The 19,140-nt window shown below is 40.7% G+C and overlaps 1 protein-coding gene across 1 annotated transcript in view; it reads left to right on the forward strand.

Moving 5' to 3' along the window:
• gpr158a (G protein-coupled receptor 158a) overlaps positions 1 to 18,478 on the forward strand; it is a 110,370-nt gene extending 91,892 nt beyond the window's left edge. The window contains exons 6-12 of the mRNA XM_060869524.1: positions 2,049 to 2,158; positions 5,534 to 5,772; positions 6,155 to 6,293; positions 14,775 to 14,880; positions 15,307 to 15,453; positions 15,589 to 15,672; positions 16,106 to 18,478. Of these exons, the coding sequence (XP_060725507.1) occupies positions 2,049 to 2,158; positions 5,534 to 5,772; positions 6,155 to 6,293; positions 14,775 to 14,880; positions 15,307 to 15,453; positions 15,589 to 15,672; positions 16,106 to 18,031 (2,751 nt within the window). The 3' untranslated portion in view covers positions 18,032 to 18,478. The remainder of the gene's footprint in view (positions 1 to 2,048; positions 2,159 to 5,533; positions 5,773 to 6,154; positions 6,294 to 14,774; positions 14,881 to 15,306; positions 15,454 to 15,588; positions 15,673 to 16,105) is intronic.
• The last annotated feature ends 662 nt before the right edge of the window (positions 18,479 to 19,140 follow it).

Raw genomic sequence — 19,140 nt, forward strand, 5'->3', positions numbered from 1 at the left:
TAACTTTACAAGACAGGTTTGTGAAGCACATGTACAACGCACAAACACACACACACATGCACACACACACACACACATGCACACACACACACACACATGCACACACACACACACATGCGCACACACACATGCGCACACACACATGCGCACACACACACACACGCGCGCGCGCGCACACGCACATGCTAATGAGACATGACACGGCTAATTCCCATGACCCATGTGCCAGATGATGCTTGCTCATGAGATTTCAGCAGCTCAGGCGTGTACTGTAGTGTGATTCAATATGTTCTCTTCCTGAAATGAGAGAGAGAGAGAGAGAGAGAGAGAGAGAGAGAGAGAGAGAGAGCGCGCATGATGGCAATAAAATCGAAGTGCTGGGCTAATGTGTGTGTTTGTTTGTTCAGTCTTACCAGAACATCAGTGTTAGCATTTGTTTGTTTGTTTCAGTATAAAGTCAGAGTGTTGGGCTAACATTTGTTTGTTTGTTTGTTTGTTTCAGTTTTCTGATAAAGTTATAGTGTTGGGCTATTTTTTGTTTGTTTGTTTGTTTTAGTCCTCAAATGGTGTCATAGTGTTGGGCTAGTGTTTGTTTATTTGTTTGTTTCAGTTTTACGCTAAAGTCAGAGTGTTGGGCTAGTGTTTGTTTGTTTTAGTTTTTCAATAAATTCAGAGTGTTGGGCTAGTGTTTGTTTGTTTGCTTGATTCAGTTTTCTAATAAAGTTATAGTGTTGGGCTAGTGTTTTTTTTTTTTTTAGTTTTCTGATAAAGTTATAGTGTTGGGCTTGTTTGTTTGTTTGTTTCAGTTTTTTGATAAAGTTATAGTGTTGGGCTTGTTTGTTTGTTTCAGTTTCCTAATAAAGTTATAGTGTTGGGCTAGTGTTTTTTTTTTTTTTAGTTTTCTGATAAAGTTATAGTGTTGGGCTTGTTTGTTTGTTTGTTTCAGTTTTTTGATAAAGTTATAGTGTTGGGCTTGTTTGTTTGTTTCAGTTTTCTGATAAAGTTATAGTGTTGGGCTTGTTTGTTTGTTTGTTTTTTTCAGTTTTCTGATAAAGTTATAGTGTCGGGCTAGCAGTTTGTTTTTTTGTTTGCTTCAGTTTTCTGATAAATTCAGAGTGTTTTGCTAACATTAGCTTGGGTGTTTGTTTCTATTGGATATATTAGTGTGTATTTTCTTACCATCGTTCATATTCTGTAGATGTTTATGTACACAGTCTGACGCCTTCTCCAGTTTACTAAAAGCACCTTCAAGCTTAATGATAAACGTGGTTTCCATTAGAAAGTGCATGAGTAAGACGCAGGGTTTAAAACATTTACAAACGGATTTAAGTGTTTGTTTAAGTAGCTCATCAATAAGTGTGGTGTTTAACAGAGTTTTAGAGTTATCCTGTGGTGTAACATACGACACTCGTACGTAACATCTCACTCTGTCAGCAGCGTCAGATCTTTGAACACAAACAGTAACATGTATGTCCCAGAATAAAGCCAGCTTGGATGCAGAGGTCTAATCCAAGTCAGCACACATTATAGTATGTAGCTACATGCTAAGGCTAACTTTTTTCTGTATTAATGATAAAATAACGTTATGTACTTTCTCGACTACAACCTCCGTTTATAAAAATTACATGGAGCTGCACGTACACGTCGGATTCGCCGCGTTTGGATGCCAATGTAGGTTCACAAAGCCATGAGCATTAACAGTAAAGCAACATCCACCATTGTTAATGTTGTGTTTGTACTGTATTTGCCGCTGCTGCGCTAAAGTTGCTGTGTAACGTGACACCAATACAGTGATGTCAGACTCGGCTCTGTGACGGCTCTCTAGCTGGTGGAAAGGCAAACCGGTTCTTAGAAGGTTTGCCAGTGGAACCAACTTTGAACCAGTACCAGTGCTAGCTCTGAACCAGCACCCGGTTCTTTTTGGTGGAAAAGGGGTATTGGAGTCATTTACAGAGATAAGACTGGTGCCAGTCTGTCGAGAGCTGATTATTTTCACCCATTTTACACTTGTGTGTCTATAAATGTTCTTGTGTACTGGTTGTCCACAGGGTGTGGTCCTGTTCTTCCAGCCCAGCGTTTTTCGCTGCATCCTGCTCAGATGGGTGCGCATGCTCGGCTTCGCCACCGTGTACGGAACCATCACGCTTAAATTATACAGGTACGTATCTACATGCAGGATTTTATTAGCTTACTGCACTGATAGATCTATTGAGGGATGTTTGGTTTCTTTAGTTACGATGTTGGACTTCTGAAATGTTAGAAAGTTATTTCAAACCCCAGGCCACAAATTGTGGGTGTTGTTGTGTCTGTGTCTGCGTTTAACCCATCCAAAGTGCACACAGCAGTGAACACACACCCGGAGCAGTGGGCAGCCATTTATTCTGCGGCGCCCGGGGAGCAGTTGGTGGGGTGTTCGGTGCCTTGCTCAAGGGCACCTCAGTGGTGGCTGGCCCGAGACTCGAACCCACAACCTTAGGATTATGAGTCAGACTCTCTAAGGCCACGACTTCCCCCAGAAGTCCAACACCTTAACCACTGAGCTACCACATCCCACTTTGGTGGTCCTTAGAAGATAAAAGATATTGTAGACAGAAATCAAGCACACACCAGTGATATCTTTACTCTTCTTTTGACTCACCTTGACCTGAGCAGCTCATTTCCCAACGTTTAGCATGGAGATTAATTATAATCAGGCTGAGGCTTTGAAACGAGACCACACCGCACCGAGCTATAGGGCTTTGATCTCTGTTTGTAGGAGATGAGGAGGAAGATACACACCTACACACACACACACACACAAGGACACGCACTCTTACATGTAAGCATGCACGAACGCACGCACGCTTTCACACCCCCACGAGCGACGAGTGACTCACCAGCATTTCACGGTCAGCTGTGTTAGTAAATGTCAGAAGTCTGCCATGGGCTCTGCCATTTCAGAGCGATCTGTCACAGGACGATAGCTGGGGAGGAGAAACAAATGTCATCAGACAGATTGGCTAGAGCAGGACCAGGCCAAAGAACCATCAAAGACTGAAAAAAAAACCCAACAACAATGTGATCAACAACGAATCGATCACGTTGCCGTAGAAACACGATCCGAAATAAATGAGTTTGTAAAGAAGAGTTTATTATTTAGAAGAGATGAAAAGAAATGAGAGAGAATTTTTTTTTACATTAGGAATAAATATTAGAGATAAATAGTAACTTAATATTAAAAAAAATTCTGTTAAAAAATATTCTGTTTCCATTCTAATGTAAAGCTGCTTTGAGACAATGTCTATTGTTAAAACTGCTGTACAAATAAATTGAATTGAAAATTGCATGGGGGTCATGGTGGCTTAGTGGTTAGCACGTTCACCTCACACCTCCAGGGTTGGGGGTTCGATTCCTGCCTCCACCTTGTGTGTGTGGAGTTTGCATGTTCTCCCCGTGCCTCGGGGGTTTCCTCAGAGTACTCCGGTTTCCTCCCCCGGTCCAAAGACATGCATGGTAGGTTGATTGGCATCTCTGGAAAATTGTCCGTAGTGTGTGATTGTGTGAGTGAATGAGAGTGTGTGTGTGTGCCCTGTGATGGGTTGGCACTCCGTCCAGGGTGTATCCTGCTTTGATGCCCGATAAAGCCTGAGATAGGCACAGGCTCCCCGTGACCCGAGGTAGTTCGGATAAGCGGTAGAAAATGAATGAATGAATGAATGAATAAAAATTGCATTACCCATCAGCCCCTGCATGTCACATGGGTTAGTCAGGGTTGGTCTGTTTGTCACATGTCTCACTAGCGCTCACATTTATTCTGCATTAGTTCAAATTCAGCTCCACCCTGAGGTCCACAAGTTCATACAGTTTGATTTCGTAAAGTCGTAATTACAACGTCAGGTGCATTCAGGTCTTTTTTAATCAATTTATGAAGTCGCTGCAAACTTTATTGTTACATATTACATCATAATTGTACAATGTGTAATATCACATTAACGCAAAAATTACTAAAATCCGCTTCTGAGTTCCGATCTGTTAATTCCACCTTGTTTTTCTTTGATAATTGAGTTTCCACACTGATAATGATGACTCTGTCGTGCTCTTTATGTTCGTTCTTCTCGTAAATATGATCTTCCTCATGCGACTTGAACGATCCATCAGTCCTAGTCCCTTTAAACCTTGTCTTGTTTGTTGCTTTGTCTTGTATTTCCTGCTATTTTGGTTTGTGTTTGTTGCTTGACAAAGTAACAGTCTTCTCTCCTTCTTTTGTTTGCAGTTAAAGTTGATATTATCCCTCAATTCTATTTTAATGCTAGCGAGATATAAAAAGTAATTGGTGCTCCGTGTTCCACACTTAGTTTGTTAGGACTGGAGTGTACTTCAGAGAATATTCACGGCCTTGTTAAAGCGTGTAGAGGACGGCTGTGCTGCGACCGTGGGGCAGAAAAACAAATAACACTAGGCACTTAGGTCAAATGGGCACACTTTATTATGTTTTATCGAATGGTTGAGACGGCAGAGGCAGAAGATGAATGTAGAGAGACTCGTCTAGTGGGACACGAAGTCTGAAGCCTGGAGCCAGACCACGAAAAGGAGAAAAGCCCTTGAGGAAAGAGACATGAGAAATGAAAGGCAGATAGATAGCTAAATTACAGAGAGAGAGGAAGAGAGCAAGAGAGAGAGAGAGAGAGAGACTGGGAATAATGGCTAAGAGATAATGAGGTCTTTGTCTTCTGTATGTAAAGATGAGAGATGAACATACGGCTCTAAGGAATAAGGCGTCATTTGGAAGTGTCACTTAAGGCTAATGGGATTCATAATTAAGCTCGCTGAGGCGAACGGTTACACTGCACTAATCATGACTAAAGCAGGATGTCCAGACCAAGGTGAGAGTTAACACATTTTCTTAGATAGAGCCCGATTAAGATGCTGGAGAGGACAGGTTACGAACATAACCGAGAGTAAGGACGTGAACGGGGACGCCCTGACGCACGCTAATCGACTCCTGGTTTAAAGTGATTTACCGATCAGCCATAACATTAAAACCAATGACAGGTGACATGAACAACATTGATGATCTTGCTACAATGGCACAGTGTGATGTAATGTTCTGCTGGGAGTCCTTGGCATTCATATGGGTGTTCCTTTGAAACGTGTCACCTACCTAAGCATTGCTGCACTGCAGACTAGTACATGTACAGTATATAGTTCAGGAATGGTTTGAGAAACATGATGCTGCCTGTAATTTCTTTTAGCTGCTCTACTGTCAGATATTGAATTAATCAATACATGCTTACATACAGTAAGTCAGACTTGTTTACACATTGCTCATATTATTTTACTGGAGTTTAAAACTTGGCTCAGTAAAGAGACCAAAAGTGTATGTACTAGAGAGTCTCCATACTGTACATGACTTAGGGTTATTTCAGGTTATGAAATTTGTAGTATGTAAAAAATTATAGTATGGTCAAAGGAACGTATAAATTCCTATAGAATTTGGATGAGGAATTCTCCATAATCAGACACGCTCTTGTGCTCCTTGTCGGATTTCCTCCAGGGTTCTGAAGGTGTTCCTATCTCGCACGGCTCAGCGGATCCCGTACATGACCAGCTGGAAGGTCCTGTGCCTCTTGTGCATCATTCTCCTGATTGTTCTCTGGTTCCTGGTGGCATGGACTTTGGCTGTGTGCCAGAACCCAGACTGGCACTTGGCACTGATCACTGTGGGCTTCACCCCAGAGGGTCTACAGTTCAGTATGTGCCTGCTGGACCGCTGGGATTACATGATGGCAGTGGGTAAGACCGTGTCACTCACTGTGATTGCCAGCACAGTGTGTATTCCTTACACTCTACTGCACGTAGAACACAAAGAAAAGGAGAAACTTTCATAAAGTCTCCCATACTAACATTAGAACGTTCATAACCCAGCTCGAAAAGGGGAAAAAGCGGTAGAACATTTTTTAGATGAATTTAATATTGAATTAAAGATACAATCAGGTGGACTGGACACATGTCTATAAATCCCTCCACCGGCTTCAGCCACAATCGCCTGACAAGCAGCGTCCAGGGTATACAGGCAATTTAGTCAGGCTTCGCTTTGTGTATTGAATCTCTCACTCTTTCTCTCTCTCTCTCTCTTTTTCCTTTTTCTCTCGTACACACTCACCCACACACATAGCTGAGTTCCTGTTCCTCCTGTGGAGTGTGTATCTGTGTTACGCTGTGAGGACGGTGCCTTCAGCCTTCCACGAGCCACGCTATATGACCTTCGCCGTGCACAACGAGCTCATCATCTCAGCTATATTCCATGTGATCAGGTAAAACCTTTAAGACATCTATTCATTAATAAGCAAGCATACATACAAACGAATGATGTAAGTTCGCCAGGTTATAACACCCAATCAACCAATTATCAGCTCAGTGCATATAGTCATGCGGATTTCGTCAAGACAAATTGTGCCATTTTGCGTATTTCGGAAATTTTTGATTACAATTCTCTAGAGAAAAAGTCAGATAAGAACATCCAGATTGATTACAGGAAGTATAGTCTAGAGCAACTCAAGTATTCATCCTGTACAACTGTAGTGAGCAGAAAAACATCTCTGGTTGCCTCCTTTAAGCTCAGAAATACAGTGGAACAAAAATGGAGATTTATTTAACATTAATAAAAGGAGCCTCCACTGTTGGCGCTTTGGAACAAAAGCAATGAAGCGACTTCATCTTGAGAAAGGCTTCAGATTTTTCTTATTACTCTTAAGAAAAAGTGAGGGAATGGATGTTATCTAGATAAGATAGGATACAAAAAAGATAAGATAAGATAGGGAAATATACTGTAGGATAAGATATGATTATACACTCTGCTGGGATCGATCTGCATGGACAGCCCGTGGCCAATGGATCTTTGAACTGCCATTGTGTCGGTCAGTTTTGTGCTCAGGTCTTCATCAGTTTCAAACATTTGAAGATGTCAACTTGAAGGACTTGGTTATTAATTATAGTGTTGTCTGTAATGAACTCAGACATGTCGCTGACCTGTTAGTTGATCAGGAGCTCTCGGTTACACAATTCCACTGGATTACACACTGTTGTAGAAAAGACATTATTTACATGGACATTATTTCCTGTCCAGTGTCACCCAAATGAGGATGAGGTTCACTTCTGAGTCTGATTCCTCTCAAGGTTTCTTCCTCATATCATCTCAGGGAGTTTTTCCTCACCACCGTCACCTCAGGCTTGATCATTAGGAAGAGATGTTAGAGATATAGAGAAATAGTAATTTAATTTTTATTTATTTTAATTTTAATTTTAATGAATTGAATTCAATAAGATAGGATAAGATAGCTTAGGATAAGACAAGATAAGCGAGCCTTGTCTTCTTTGTTTGTTTAATGCTATTTCAGAATTTTAGTAGAAACAATTTTGTCAAAGTCAATACCTAAAAGAATCGTGAGTGCAAATCAACATTAAAGGTGCGGTGCACGATGTTTGAAAGCTAATGTTGACATTTGAAATCACCAAAACAAACACAACCCTAACCCAAATGGGTGTCACCCCTGTTTTGATAGCTCCGCCCACACATACAAACGTAACCCAGGAAACTATTACAGCGGAACCTGCTGGGGCGGCTGGCCGAGGGGATATTTTAATCAATAAATGAACACAATGAGTAATACTATGGTAATACAAATGTGTTTTTGTAGTACTGTGTGTTGTACCGTGAAAGGTTTAGCTTTGTTTCACGCGGAAGACGTTCAGTTCTCTCCAGCACTGGAAAGCTGATCCTATATTAACACGTGTCCTGCTTCTTGCCTTATCGTAAGCCTTTTTTTCGTTTTTCAATTTTATCCTCCATGTCAATGTTAAAACCGCTTTCTGCTAATGTCACACATGCGCACTGAACACTCTCTCCGCCGCAAATTGACAAGACACGCCCCTTTCTGCTCATTGGCTACACGTTTGTTTTGTTTGTCGGCCCGAAAAATGTTTTCTGACGCATTTTTCAAACATTGTGCACCGCACCTTTAAGTCTCCTGAACTCTGGTAGTAATATATAAAAAAAAAAAACAAGTATTTTATAAATAATGACATTCTGGACCAAAAATGCAGCCAGAATATGGTGGAATATGTGTGTTGAATTATTTTCACAAAGAACATATTTGAAACCTGTGTACAGTTTAAAGGGCCTCTAACTGCAAAAAGGAAAGTTTATCTTATATTGTGGAAGTTTAGTGAGTGTGCTATCAGTCACACCCAGATGGAGATATTACAGGTTACAGCTTGACATCAACCAAAACACTCCCAGTTGGTGGCACGTTAATTGGAGCTCTCTGCCTCCGAGTGACTGCTGTGTAATTAGGCACGTCAGGATGATCCATGCTTTGATAGCGCTTCTATAGTTTCATACACCCAGAGTGTGTGCATTTTTTATTAGCAAGTTACCATAATTAGAACCTGAGTGAGGGTTTCATTCATCTGTGGCTTGTGTAAGCTATGAGAGTACATAGTGTCGATGTTTATACTACAGTATACTGTACATATATTTCATTTGATACTGTACCTCAGCACCATTAAAATCTTCGAATCTGTTTGGTCAGAAGGTGTTTAATTGAATTCATATGCTAATAATAGTGCCTTTAGACATGTCTGTTTGAGACAGAAGGACTTTTCCCAGGAACTCCCTCTATCCTGTCATCATTCATCACTCATCTCTGCTCTCACTGTGACTCACTCTGTCCCTCACCTCATAGATATCTCCTGCTCTCCTCCGTCTCCTCCTGTCACTCCCACCCTTCAATTCTGTCCATATTTCTATGTGGACTTATTTGACTTTACCACATGACACATTACACTATAAATACACCGCTGACAAACTTACAGGCGAAGCTGGAAGTCTGCCGTGTGAACAGGAAGCCCGACATGCTAAACTGCTAAATCAAATTAGCCACAAATTAATTTAAGCTTCACCAAGTATTCAGTTTTTATATGTTTATATATCAATGCCTTCTAGTAGGGGACACGGTGTCTTAGTGGTTAGCACGTTCGCCTCACACCTCCAGGGTTGGGGGTTCGATTCCCACCTCCACCTTGTGTGTGTGGAGTTTGCATGTTCTCCCCGTGCCTCGGGGGTTTCCTCCCCCGGTCCAAAGACATGCATGGTAGGTTGATTGGCATCTCTGGAAAATTGTCCGTAGTGTGTGATTGCGTGAGTGAATGAGAGTGTGTGTGTGTGCCCTGCGATGGGTTGGCACTCCGTCCAGGGTGTATCCTGCCTTGATGCCCGATGACGCCTGAGGCTCTCCGTGACCCGAGGTAGTTCGGATAAGCGGTAGAAAATGAATGAATGAATGCCTTCTAGTATACAATGTCATATATAATGAAGGTGTGTCTAAATCTGCACTGCCTGGTTTGCTATCCTGTTTGAGCTGGTTGCTAGCAAGCTATTTATAAATTTATAATCCCACTCTTTGGTGTTTATAATCATTATAATCCCACTCTCTGGTGTCACCCAAATGAGGATGAGGTTCCTTTGTGAGTCTGGTTCCTTTCAAAGTTTCTTTCTCATACCTTCTAAGAGCGTTTTGACTTGAAAATTAGTTGAAACAAAGTGACCTCCTTGGACAATATTAGAGTATACCTGAAAATAAAGTGAAAAAGAAAGAGAATTTTCTTCTTTACACAAACTTCCTGCTGAGTTTAACAAATATTTCTATTTGCTAAGGGAATGTGTTCAGACGGCAGGGTTGACCAATGTACATTTTTCATAATATATAAAAGATGAGTCATGGAACAGCATGTTGCAAACATGACATTAGTACACATTAAAGGTGGGGTCTCCGATGTTTGAGAAATGCTTCAGAAAATGAGTCGGAGCGACAAACTAAAACAAAAACAAAACAAACGTGTAGCCAATGAGCAGAAAGGGGCGTGTCTTGTCAATATGGGCGGAGAGAGTGTTCAGTGCGCATGTGTGACATTAGCAGAAAGCGGTTTTAACATTGACATGGAGGATAAAAACAAAGAAAGAAAGTGAAGAAAGACTTACGATAAGGTAAGAAGTAGGACGTGTTAATATAGGATCAGCTTTCCAGCGCTGGAGAGAACTGAAGGAGCAGGAAGTTGGTCACATATTCACAGATTGGAGTTTCCCGAGTCAATAACTCCTGAGCTAAACACTGTTACTACACAAATAACACCTCTTTTCTATCGTAGTAATGTAGAGACGCAGCTACAACCGTGTTTTGTGTAGTAACAGCGTTTAGCTCAGGAGTTATTGACTCGGGAAACTCCAATCTGTGAATATGTGACCAACTTTACTTAAGACGCCGAGGCGCTTTTTTCCTTCTCGATAGGTGAGTAACGTTGGTTTTGCTTTGTTACACAGAACTAATATATGTCTTTGTCCTTTACATGATTATGTTTGTGTGTCATTTTTGCTTGTTTGTTTATCTGCAATCGTATTGTTCTTCACTTCAGCTATGATAGACACATTTCTTTCCATTAGTTGCCTGGGTTACGTATGTATGTGTGGGCGGAGCTATAAATACAGGGGTGGGACCCATTTGGGTTAGGGGCGTGTTTGTTTTGGTGATTTCAAATGTCAACATTGGCTTTCAAACAACGGAGACCCCACCTTTAATATAAAAAAAAATAAAAATTCATAGTTCTGAGATAAAGTGTAGTTATGGTGGAATAAGTTGAACTAAGTTTAAGTGGCTTTTACTTTTTCTTTCAGACATGTTTGTAAACGTAATATCGCTGGGACCCAAAAAGGCGCTCCGGTCGTGGTATCTCCCATGAGGGTTGTGTAACCTGCAGGGAAATCAGAGCTCTCTGTGTCAGGAATGTAGCATGAATATTTACCAAAGTTCAAGAAGAAGCACAGTTGAAAGCTTTACCCTGAGACCTCTTGTGCTTTCTCGGCTATATCCATAGTATTAGAATAATAAAAGCATAATTTAAAAACAAAAGCCTAAGGCATAGAGTTAGCAGAGTGTGTGTATGTCCCTTGATCATTAAGTGTAATTAATGAACCAGAGTAGCTCTGCTTTAAGGCATTCTGGGTATTAACAAGGTATTTTAGCCTTCGCTGCTAAAATTAGAAAGAGATCCAACTCCTCTGTAACAAGACAGCATGGCTAAATTCTCATGTTTCAGTCTAATCTACAATCTAATCCACATGATTCAGTCTAATCTTCAATCTTATCCAAATGGTTCAGTCTAATCTTCAATCTAATCCAAATGGTTCAGTCTAATCTACAATATAATTCAATTGGTTCAGTCTAATCTACAATATAATTCAATTGGTTCAGTCTAATCTACAATCTAATCCACGTTTCAGTGTTATTTACAGTCTAATCTACATGTTTTCGTTTAATCCACATGTATCAGTCTAATCTACTATCTAATCCACATGATTGTCTAATCTTCAATCTAATCCAAATGGTTCAGTCTAATCTACAATCTAATCCACGTGTTTCAGTGTTATTTACAGTCTAATCTACATGTTTTACTTTAATCCACATGTATCAGTCTAATCTACTATCTAATCCACATGTTTCTGTTTAATTCACATGTACCCATCTAATCTACAACATATCCACATATATAAATCTATTCTACAATCTAATCCACATGATTCAGTCTAATCTTCAATCTAATCCAAATGGTTCTGTCTAATCTACAATCTAATCCACATGGTTCAGTCTAATCTACATGTTTCTGTTCACATGTATCCATCTAATCTACAACATATCCACATATATAAATCTATTCTACAATCTAATCCACATGGTTCAGTCTAATCTACTATCTAATCCACATGTTTCTGTTCACATCTATCCATCTAATCTACAACATATCCACATATATTTATACATTTACATTTATGGCATTTAGCAGACACTGGAGACTGGGGTTCGAACCCATGACCTTCCGATCAGTAGCCCAACACCTTGACCACTGAGCTACCACATACCACGTATGTGATATATAAATCTATTCTACAATCTAATCCACATGGTTCAGTCTAATCTACTATCTAATCCACAAGTTTCTGTTCACATCTATCCATCTAATCTACAACATATCCACATATATAAATCTATTCTACAATCTAACCCACATGGTTCAGTCTAATCTACAGTCTAATCCACATGTTTCAGTACGATCTATAATCTAATTCATTAAGTTGATTACTTTTCTATAAAAGAGGCTATAAGATAAAATAAACTTTATTTTAAATTCTTGCTCCAGTTGCTCAAGTTAACACAAAACTAAATGAAATCTTAAATTAATATTTAGAAAGTATGCTGTCATTCTTATAAAACTTATTTTATTGCCAGTTTTCTGTTGTATAACAGGAAATCACCTCAGAACACGATATAGCAGTAACTAAAACACATCACTCCAGCTCGTCATATTCTATTTATTACGTATTCCCTTACCACATCATTATTATATAAGGCAACATCCTAATGAGGAACAACGTTGTCAGCCATAATCATTATCTTGATAAGCACAGAGTGAGAAAAAAAAAAAAACAGCTCTAGGTTCTTTCGATCCAAATCCCAGGTGTTGGGGCAACAAACATGGTCCTGGTGCTGTAGGAATAAAATATAGCACACTCAGGTGACAGCACATAAATTTACAGGAGCTTAATATAAACACGCTATATCCTGTTTGTGTCTCACTAACTGTCTGCAGAGCTCGAGAGGTTTAGAGCCTACAACACTTATTTATCCATAAAGCAGAGTGCCGCTATTAATCCACCTGTCGAACCCACGGCACGGCACGACACGACACGGCACGCGACTGGAGGCCTCTCCATCACACCTGAAGCATTATGGCTCACTTTTACACAGACAGCTTAAGCTTTGTCCTGCCCTAAAAAAGGATTTTCAAGGGTGCTGCTTATGGATGCTGCTTCTATTAAATTACGGTGTCAAGTGGAATTTCCAGAAGAATAAAGTCTTTTTTTACTCGACTAGGCTGAAGCTGCATTAAAGAAAAACAGAATAGATTTTTCAAGGACAGCATGGTCTCAAATTTTCTTGTTCCCCACCTGAGTGTACCATATATTATTCCCTAGTTTTTTTCATATATTTGCTCTCTCAATGTCCTTAATTTCTTGTTCTCTACATTAACGTTCTCTACGTTAATCCCCCATGGTTTGTTGTTTCCTGGATTCTTCACTCCGCTGCTTTCCTTTCCACTTATCATTCAGTGTCTTTAATTTCCTCTTCCTGAGATTAGCATCTGGAAGCTTGTTTGTTCCCTAGATTTCTTGTTCCATAGTTTCCATTGCCCTTTAGTTTCCAGTAGTTAAGTTATAGGGATGTGGTAGCCTAGTGGTTAAGGTGTTGGGCTACCGATCGGAAGGTTGTGAGTTCGAATCCTACATTCACTAAGCTGCCACTTCAATTGCTCAATTGTATAAAAATGAGATAAAATGTAAGTTGCTCTTGATAAGGGTGTCTGCTGAATGATGTAAGTTCAGTAGTTTCAATGGTCCCATAGATTCTAAGATCAGTAGTTTAAATGTTCCCATAGTGTATTAATTCAATAGATCTCAGTTTCCCCTGAGATTTTTCGGGGTGAATTTATTCATCATATTCTTGTCTGACATGCCTGCGTTAGTTAATTTTTCTTTGACATGGCTGTTGAATGGGAGATTTTTAAAGGCTATGTGTTGTTGAATTCTTCACTGATTGGTCAGAAGGTGTTCTCTATAACAGTACCTCTGACAATAATGCAGCTGCAAATCACAGGTTTATATTTTATGTACTGTTTCAGCAAAATAATCAACTCTGCTGTAGTCAGAGGGGGGTGGGGTTGGAACGGTGGCTTAGTGGTTAGCACGTTTGCCTCACACCTCCAGGGTTGGGGGTTCGATTCCCGCCTCTGCCTTGTGTGTGTGGAGTTTGCATGTTCTCCCCGTGCCTCGGGGGTTTCCTCTGGGTACTCCGGTTTCCTCCCCCGGTCCAAAGACATTCATGGTAGGTTGATTGGCATCTCTGGAAAATTGTCCGTAGTGTGTAATTGCGTGAGTGAATGAGAGTGTGTGTGTGTGTGCCATGCGATGGGTTGGCACTCCGTCCAGGGTGTATCCTGCCTTGATGCCCAATGACACCTGAGATAGGCACAGGCTCCCTGTGACCCGAGGTAGTTCGGATAAGCGGTAGAAGATGAATGAATGAATGAAGTACACTACATTTACCTTCCCAGATGAAACCTTTCAAGGTACAAAAGACAAAGCTTTGAGGATACCACTCCAGTGACAAGCACTGGTACACTGTGGCAGTGTGCAATGCAGAACTACAGATCAGTTACACTATATGGCCCAAATGTATGTGCACCTATCCATCACACCTGTATGTGTTCGTTCTCCAAACTGTTGCCATAATTCTTGTCTTTGTATGCTGTAGCTTTACGATTCCCTTCAGTGGAACAAACTAAGCGAGCCCCAGGAAGACATGGAAGAACTCGAGTATCCAGCAAAAAGCCCTGACCCCGGAGCTGGTGTCTCCTGAACATCTCAACATCAGCATCTGATCTCATTAATGCTCTTGTAGAACGTATGAATGAGCATACATTCCCACAGCCATGCTCTAAAATCTAGTGGAAGTCCTTCCCAGGAGTAAAGAGAAGAGGTTACTATAACAGCAAATATAGGGGAATAAATCTGGGATGAGATGTCCAACAAGACATGAGTGTAATAGTCAGGGGTGCCCATACCTTTGGCTATACTTTTGATAATTAGCACAGGGTGTGAACATAATTTTCCTTCTGTCCATTTGCAGATTTACTTTTGCGTCCGAGCTGCACCCTGATTGGATGCTTATGCTGTTCTTCGCTCACACTCACTTGACAGTGACAGTTACCCTGGGGCTCTTACTCCTCCCAAAGGTAACCCTCTAAAAATCTTTAATCAATCAGAACTTCAATGAGGGCGTCAGTGTGGTCAACAATCTTGCCAATGGTGGCAAGAGTTATGAGTTTTATTTCATCGATTTTGCCATTAGCCCTTTGATTAAAGCCTAACCCCACTGTATATTCATACAGTGACAATATGAATTGAGATGAGGCTTTCCCAAAACGAGGGAAACATGTTCAAAAAAAACCGCTGACCAATTTTATGCCACGTGTTGTCCGAGGTTTTTTCAGTTCCCCACTACAACCTGTAATAAGTTCCCAGAAGGTGTAACTCTAGGTGACAGAAATGGGAAATTGGACATTGAGAATTGGTCCTTTTGTAGCTTTGTTCTAGCTTTAATCTTTAATAAAGGGTTAAAAACCTTATAAGTTACAGATTTATGGATATTCATCCTACAGTTTCTGTTTGCGGGGACACACCTGAGAGACGACATTGCGACCGAGGCCTACGAGGACGAGTTGGACATGGGACGGTCAGGGTCCTACCTGAACAGCAGCATCACATCTGCATGGAGTGAACACAGTCTAGACCCAGAGGACATACGGGTTAGTATCCACTTTGCTAGTATCTGACAGTGTGCTGTCTATCTGCTTTCCCATATACCTGTAAATACACATTTTCATAATCTCCTTGTGTTATCATTGATAAAATGACTGAGCAATGGCAGTTTTTTATTGCAGACACCAGACGAAATGGGCCAGCTCAGTTCTATTAATGGCTGTGGCGTAAGGTCTTGCGACAGTCTTTGGGAAAAATATACCAATGTGAGCAGAGGTTTTTGTTTCTTTGTTAGAGCTGAAGAAGTCTCTTACCACATTGTCTAAAGGCAAGGGTCATTTGCTAAGGGTATAAAAGGGGTTTCTGCTTTGGTGAATAGACTGTAATGGGTTTCAACGAAATGAATCCAAATTAAAAAAATGTTCTTGAGACTGTTTCAGACCTAACAATAGAACACACAAAATGTCCATATCCAATACTGTCCCAGACTGTCCTGTTCTTAGTCACTGTCAAAAAGCATGTTATAACGTTTAAACATCTGTGTGGCGCTGTCTGTAGTTGCATACAAGAACTCATACTGCATGATTTGTGTGCAATAGAATGTCTGCTTATCTGTGCTTGATCAAATTTTGACCTCATATCAAACACACTTCACTGCTTAAAGTATTTCTTGCTTTCTTTCTATATTGTTTTTTATAGGAGGAGTTGAAAAAGCTTTATTCCCAGTTGGAAATCTACAAACGGAAGAAGATGTTGGCTAACAACCCCCACCTGCAAAAGAAACGCAGCTCCAAAAAAGGCCTGGGACGCTCGCTCATGAGGCGCATCACCGAGATCCCAGAAACGATGGGCCGCCAGCATAGCCGCGAGGACAAGGAGCTGGGGGAACATGGTAGTAACTGTAACAGCATCTGTGTCTTGAGGAAGAATCCTTTCGAGCCATCACATTCAACGAAAACTGCAAAGGAGGAGTCCTTGAAGAACAAGGCCTTCTCCCTGAAGAAGTCACACAGCAGTTACGATCATGTTCGAGACCAAAGTGAGGACTCAAGCAGCTCAGCAACTGATAAGATGGAAGTATCTACTACAGAAGGATCTCTTCTTGAAACACTGATGGGTAAGAAGCTGGTAAAGAAAAAGTCATCGGAGAAGATTGACGTTGCCAGCGAGTCAACCGAATCAGTTCCTTTGGTGTGTAAATCAGCCAGCGCTCACAATCTGACAGCTGACAAGAAACCTCTGCACCCGAGGACGTCTATGCTGCAGAAATCACTCAGTGTCATTGCCAGCGCCAAAGAGAGGACCTTGGGTCTATCAGGAAAGACCCAGTCTATAGAGGACCCCAACAAAAATGTTCAACATAAGAACAAAGAAGTTAAAAGCCCTGTTGAAAATGAAGAGGGCTATATGAAGATGATCATAAGCCAGTCAGTAGAATATAAGCAGACAGGTGGCAAAGCTGGAATAATGAAACATCAAGTTAGTGAAAGCCAACCGGCAATCTGCTCTGAGACAGCGAAAGGCAAAGATTTTTACAATATTTCTGAGGTGTGTCCTTGGGAATTAGAGGATTTACCCACTCCTTCAGAGAACAAGGTACAAAAGCATGTGTCTATTGCTGCAGAAGAGTCGACCACAATTCACTCCAACAGCACCAAGGCAACCAAACAGCAGAAGCAGAAAGGCACGGACCAGTCGCCTTCTTCGACCCGACGACCCAATCAGAAGCCTATCGACAGAGCAGATATCTGTTCTTGGGAGGATGGTGGTAAAGAAAACAAAGGTCAAATAGACTGGCCAAAACCAAATTTCTCCAGCCAACATGCTCAGTCTCAAATACAAACTTCTACAGACAGAACCAAATCTCAGAAAGCAGACATAGTACCTTGGGAGTTTGACGAGTTGTCAAAAAAATCTATAGACTCAACCTGCTCTATTGATCATGGCAGAACCAAAACCTCAACTGCAGAGATCAAAACCAAATCAAGCACAGCTGCGATGGACATTAAAGGCAAGGGCACTATCCTAACTGAGAGGAAAGTGAAAGACATTCTTCCTGAGGCCTTCAAATCTTCAGGAAGCTCTCTGCAGGCATCTTCCAAGGCAGACATCTGTCCATGGGATTATGAATCAACAAGCCCTACCACTGAAAAGATTCCCAGTCCTTCTCAGGTTTCTAAAATGAAAGAGACCACAGCTACAAAGAAGGGAGCAGCCCCTGTGAGAACATTCCAGAAAGAAAAAGAGAAGATGAAGGTTTTGGATGATGAGAAAGCCAGAACAATGTCAAAAGACAAGCCGCCTCCTTCAGCTAATCCAACAGAGAGACCTCTCAGCCAAGCCAAACTGTCTGAGATTTGTCCTTGGGATGTGGACAGTAGTCACAACATGGGTGACATGGAAAAACAGAAAAGTCCAAACACGGCAATAGGGAATACCAAGCAAGCTGCTATAAGTCCATGGGATTTTGAAGATCCAACAACGACTAAAGAAGTTAAAAGAAACACTGATTCTTCTATAGCGAAACAGAAAAGTCCCAATTCGAAAGGAGATCCAGGCGGTGCCAAAATGGCAGAAGTATGTCCATGGGACTTTGATGACCAAACGTCAACGAAAAAAGCATGACATTCGATCAATATGGACGACTAAAAACGTAGTTCTCATCGTACTTGCATTGTGTCATCTTACAAAACCCTGGAATATGAACTATAGATATCATTAATTACGGTGACTTCTGGGAATAAAATTAAGTCACACAAGCTGCCTTTCTTTACAATTTTCTTTTCCTTAGTGCTTTTTGAAAAAAAAAAACAAAAAAAGAAGAAACTAAAACTAAAAAATAAATGCAACAAAATCATCAAGCATTCCAGATTCTTACAATGTACTCTTTAATCACTAACAGTAGTATGAGAATTATGCAACTCTTTATGTGCAATGTAGATCAACCTGCCTTTCCTCATCACATATATCCTTATTTATTAATCTGAATTTTCTTAATTCCATAATAGCTGCATCTGTAGCATGGTCTGTCTGACTATGTCAATCATATGGGATTGTAAAATTAATTACACGTTCCGGCAAACTTCCAGAGCGCCTGGAAAAAAATCTATGTATTTTAACAATACTCAGAAGGAGCATGCATGAATTGTCTTAGGATAAGCATGATCTTTGGTGTTTTATGTCGAAGTTGGGTTGGAAACGATGTTTAAAGAAATTGCCAAAGACGGAAGTGACGTACAAAGGTATCATGTGAGTAATACACAAGAGTACTCGAACGCATATCAAATGCAAATCTCTTTACATTTCTGTTGTGAACCCAATCCATGTGGTTGCTTGTGGGAAAATTAGCCTGTAGCACTTTAGTAACTAGTATATTCTCAGACAAAAAGAGGTGTGTACATACATACATACATACATACATACATACATACATACAGTCACTGCATTCATGTTAATCAAATCATTTGTGTTTATTTATCGTGTCATCCTCGTGCCGGACGTGTTCGCTATCTTTTGACACACGTCGTCCATTATCATTTTAATATTCTTCTACCCTGAACACCCTTTCAATGCTTCCAAAGTTGCTGGTATGAACGTGCCTATCTGAAGAGTCTTGTATCAGTCCTACGTCGTATTAAGGGAAAGCACAGCTTCTATCTTGTCCCGTGTTTACGCACTTGTATCCTGAGAGTCGAATAAGAGACCCATCTCATGTCGTGGAAATGCAGTCGCTT

The sequence above is a fragment of the Tachysurus vachellii genome, chromosome 5 (genome assembly GCF_030014155.1).
Source record: "Tachysurus vachellii isolate PV-2020 chromosome 5, HZAU_Pvac_v1, whole genome shotgun sequence".
NCBI classification, from domain to species: Eukaryota; Metazoa; Chordata; class Actinopteri; order Siluriformes; family Bagridae; genus Tachysurus; species Tachysurus vachellii.